Source organism: Oryzias melastigma, linkage group LG3 (genome assembly GCF_002922805.2).
Source record: "Oryzias melastigma strain HK-1 linkage group LG3, ASM292280v2, whole genome shotgun sequence".
Lineage (NCBI taxonomy): Eukaryota > Metazoa > Chordata > Actinopteri > Beloniformes > Adrianichthyidae > Oryzias > Oryzias melastigma.
The window spans coordinates 10,063,005-10,067,212 of record NC_050514.1 but is presented as its reverse complement, the minus strand read 5'-3'; the positions used below and the strand labels follow the sequence as shown (position 1 = coordinate 10,067,212).

Below are 4,208 nucleotides of genomic sequence, written 5' to 3'. Positions count from 1 at the left end.
TGAAAAAAAAGAAACATTTTTGTTCAATAAGGTCTAGTAACCTGGGTTACACCAGGTTGATAAAGACAAGCAACAGAGTGCTGATTTTGCAGTTCTCTCAAGCAGTTTGTCTCCACAGATGTCAAGCCTTCCAATATGCTGGTGAACACCCGAGGACAAGTCAAGCTGTGTGACTTTGGTGTCAGCACACAGGTACGTCGATGTGTTTGTGTGAGACGCTGGGAAAGGATGTCAGACGGAAGGCTGGAATAAGAACAGTTGTCTGAATCTGCTTGATTACAGTCCTGTGCAGTTGCGCTGCATGTGCACGCTCAGATCATCTGTGTGTGTGTGTGTGTATGATCAGCTTGTCAATCACAATATTCATTTCCATCTCAAGGCATCAGTGCTATCCCAAGGGTCTTCATCTTACATTAACCCCACGCTCCTCCATTGTTCTGCAGCCTGCAAAAAATTACTCGCTATAATTATGACCTGCACACAGAGCGCCAAGCCTCATTGATATGTATTCAGGAGATTGGAGGGCAGCGTGGGTGGCAGACACAATACCCTTTTTCTTTCTATGGGTGTGTGTGTGTGTGTGTGCCTGTGTGTGTTTTGTGATGTAGGAACAAAATTCTGACGTTCCCTAAAACATGGTTACACACACTTATGCGTGCACACACTGCATCTCTTCTGTGTAAATGTGCAACTTTTCCTTTGCTGGAAACTTCAAGGTAATTTTTCTTTTCATAAACGTTTCTGACTTTTTTTAAGTTAATTTTAGTTTATCTGTTTTCCACATATCTGTTTTTTTTTTATCTGCTTTTGTGAAAAAATATGAAGGATAAAAGCGCAGCTATAAGGAAAAAAGCAAGTCAAAATTTACAAAACATGCACTCTAGATTCTGAATTAAAGAATCATCCAGAATAAAGTTTTTTTTAATGGAATGTTTACATGAATTGCAGCAGCCGTTTTCTGTCTAAAACATAATGGTTGAAGTTCATCACTAACACTCTTATACAGCCAGGATATGTCTAGCGATTTATTCACGTGTCAATGTAAACATTTACAGCACAGTGGACAGTGATTGACAAGCCAATCAGGACGCAGGGCTCAGTGTGCTGTGGGGAAAAAAGCAGGCAAAATTTCACTGAAAAGAAATTGCAGAACAGCAAGACCGCAACAGATGAACTGCGATAAAGCGAGGGAACACTCGTAATAAAAGAACCCTTAAATTATCTGTTGACCAGTATTATGATAGACACCCAGCTCCAGGTAAAATGTCAGCTGTAATGTTGGATATACCCGAAAGAGCCGACTGGAAATGTCCAACGGAAGTTGTATTCTATTTAAAACGGAAATAAATTTTTTTTTTTTCACTTTAAATTTTTAACTTTACTGCATGAATTCTGTCTTTTTTTAAGTTTTCCTTATTGTGTTTATGAAAAATTATAAAAGAGAGGTTTTTGCAGTTTTTGATCCAGCTGGATTTCAGGTGTTCTGATCGGCTGGAATCTGCTCACAGGTGGAGGCGTGTCGGTCTACTCCGAACTGCTCGCTCTCCATTAAGCGGTGGCCGGGACTTTTGTGGTGAACCATGGAGTTACTGCAATTTTTAGATAAGACAAGTGCTCATTATTTTAGAAACTTTAATGTCCATCTCCATCCCAAAAATGAAATAATGATTGGTTTTGTGTTTGAATACTATTGATTTCTAAGAGCAGACATCTCCGTTCTGCTCCACCCCCCACAGAACTCTGTTCTGCATTGCTTTTGTCCAAAACTATAAATAATTTCCATATTCTCTCTTCATGTCCATAAAATGTTAATCACAGAAGGTTCAAACAAGTTTATTTTAGAGACTGAATTTCGTTACGATAGAAGTACAACAAAAACTAATAGTAATACAAACAACAAAAAAATATATATAAAGTATATAAAGTATATAAAGGTGCAACTTCCGTTTTAGAGATCACCAACTCCCACTCTTTAGATAAATTACTGCTTCCGTTGGACATCCATCGGCTCCTTTAGGTCTATCCACCATTACATCCGCCATATCAGGTACTGTTGAATATTTTGAGTCTTTATTATAAGGCAGTGTTGTTAATTCCAGATCTGATTAAAAATAATTTCAAAATCTCTTATAATAGGTCAGATATTTCTTGTATTTCAAGGTCTCCCTTTAAATATACTTATGTTTTATTTACAGTTAGTGAACTCCATTGCAAAAACATATGTGGGAACCAACGCATATATGGCAGTGAGTTATGCTTTTATTCTGAAGTCCAGTAACTTTACATTATGGTGTCTGAATTACTTTGTATTCATTGAACTTGTTTTGTCCCACAGCCAGAGAGAATATCAGGAGAACAGTATGGGATCCATGCAGATGTCTGGAGTGTAGGCATCTCTTTCATGGAGGTAAAGCTGTTCATCAATAACCTTTACCTCCAGTCTACATCTTTTTTTTCTTGCTCTCATCACTCACTGTTCAGTGACTTTGTTTTCTGCTGGCATTTTATTCATAAATTATTATCGATTTACTTTACTCACCAGTTTCCCCTACAATCTAACACACGGCCACCTCACTTATCAATACTGCTGTGTTCATCACAGTTATAATAACAATAGATGAGTTTCCAGTGACACAGACATGGCAGGATTATTGACCTGTTTTAGGTGACAAAGATAAAAATTAATGGAAGCTCATTGTTTCTTTGTGTCTTGCTTCCACGTGGAATAAAACAACTAACTTAGTTAGGTTTCATCTTTACGTACTCTACTAGTTGGTTTAAATTAAGGTGAGGATTTGGGCCTTTAAATAGCTTCTAATAGGTGAACACTTTAGCGAAATGAAAAGCGTTCATCTGAAAGGAATTGCCAAATGTCGGGAAGGGACTTTAACACAGCCTTGAAGTGAAAATAGCACGCAAACACACTTTGTATACAACTTTGCGGTCTTATCCTCTTGGTCTTTGTCTGTCTATCTTGTTGTCAGCGGGTGGTAATTGTGTGTGGGGGGGTTATTAACTGAAAGGGGATGTTGTTTGATAAAGAAGTGTTACCAGCAGGTGGGCACTAAGCATACCTCAAAGACAGGAAGTCTCAAGTGCTGCACGCTTCAGTCGCTCCTTTGTTATTTTAAATTTCATACTGTAAAGATGCTGCTGGTTAGTAGGTACGCACACATAATTACACATAAACAGGCTTGATATAAGGCGAGGCTATGATTTGCTTTTGTTTTGATGTGGCTAAAAAATGCATTTTTTTTCTTATAACTGAGAAGAATGAAAACATTTCAAAACTTTTTTCTTTTTGGATTGTTTTGTTTTAGACATTGAAAAATACTTTATGACAGTAATTTGTTTTTTACTCTCCACACAGCTGGCACTGGGAATGTTCCCCTATCCACAAGTAAGTACTAATCTGTGAAATTCTTCTTTTATTTTCCTGGTGTTCTGTTTTATACTGATAATGAACCATAAATGTAAAACTTGTATGTTGGCCAATTTTTTTTTTTTCTATAACTGGCATCTTTCTGTGTGTTTTTATGCTAACTTTTTCCTGTTCATTTATTTAAATCAAAATCCTGCTCAAATGTAATTGCTCTCTGCAGAAGTGGCTTCTCAATCCCATCAAGTCTTAATTAGTACTTTAAGATGGGTTTATCTGGCTAATCCCTTGTTGAGCAGTCTGATTCTGATCACCTCAGGTTACCTGCTGGCTGCACGCCGGCTCCCAATGTTGAGAGGCAACTTCAGGTTTGCTCTTCAATTTATGTACGGGGAAAGCTCCAAAGTCTTACTTTTTTTAAAAATATTTGTACATCAGCCATAATTCATTCTCAAATATTTCACAGATATTATAATATTTAATCACATTATTTGTTCTACAAGAGTTAAATTAGTTTTTCAATCAGGTTCTGCGTAGGAGTCTGACACCTGCTTCACACCAGACGTGGAAGCACTGCTAAGCAGCGCGGAATGGAGGCCACTTCCATTTGGCGCACTTGTTAACCTATGGTGTAGTTCACACCAGACGCAAAGCGCCGTGGTCCTCTGGCCGGCTCGCGGTGTGCAGTGATTGTTTTGGCGTCCGGTCAATTTTTTTTTTGAGCCATGAGTAATCTGCGTCAATTCTGGCAGTAAGTTACGGTAAGACACATGAAAAAAAATCTGGTCAATTTTCAAAATATAGCCAATTTTTCATAATAAAATACAGC

At 37.8% G+C, this 4,208-nt stretch overlaps 1 protein-coding gene across 3 annotated transcripts in view; it reads left to right on the top strand.

The window, feature by feature from the left end:
* map2k5 (mitogen-activated protein kinase kinase 5) overlaps positions 1 to 4,208 on the top strand; it is a 59,910-nt gene that overhangs the window by 26,900 nt on the left and 28,802 nt on the right. For all 3 annotated transcript variants that reach the window (XR_002921726.2, XM_024295520.2, XM_024295519.2), the window contains exons 14-17: positions 119 to 192; positions 2,196 to 2,246; positions 2,336 to 2,407; positions 3,371 to 3,400. Coding sequence is in view for 2 of the 3 variants with exons in the window: in XM_024295520.2 (XP_024151288.1) it covers positions 119 to 192; positions 2,196 to 2,246; positions 2,336 to 2,407; positions 3,371 to 3,400 (227 nt within the window). In the remaining variant the exon portion in view is untranslated. The remainder of the gene's footprint in view (positions 1 to 118; positions 193 to 2,195; positions 2,247 to 2,335; positions 2,408 to 3,370; positions 3,401 to 4,208) is intronic.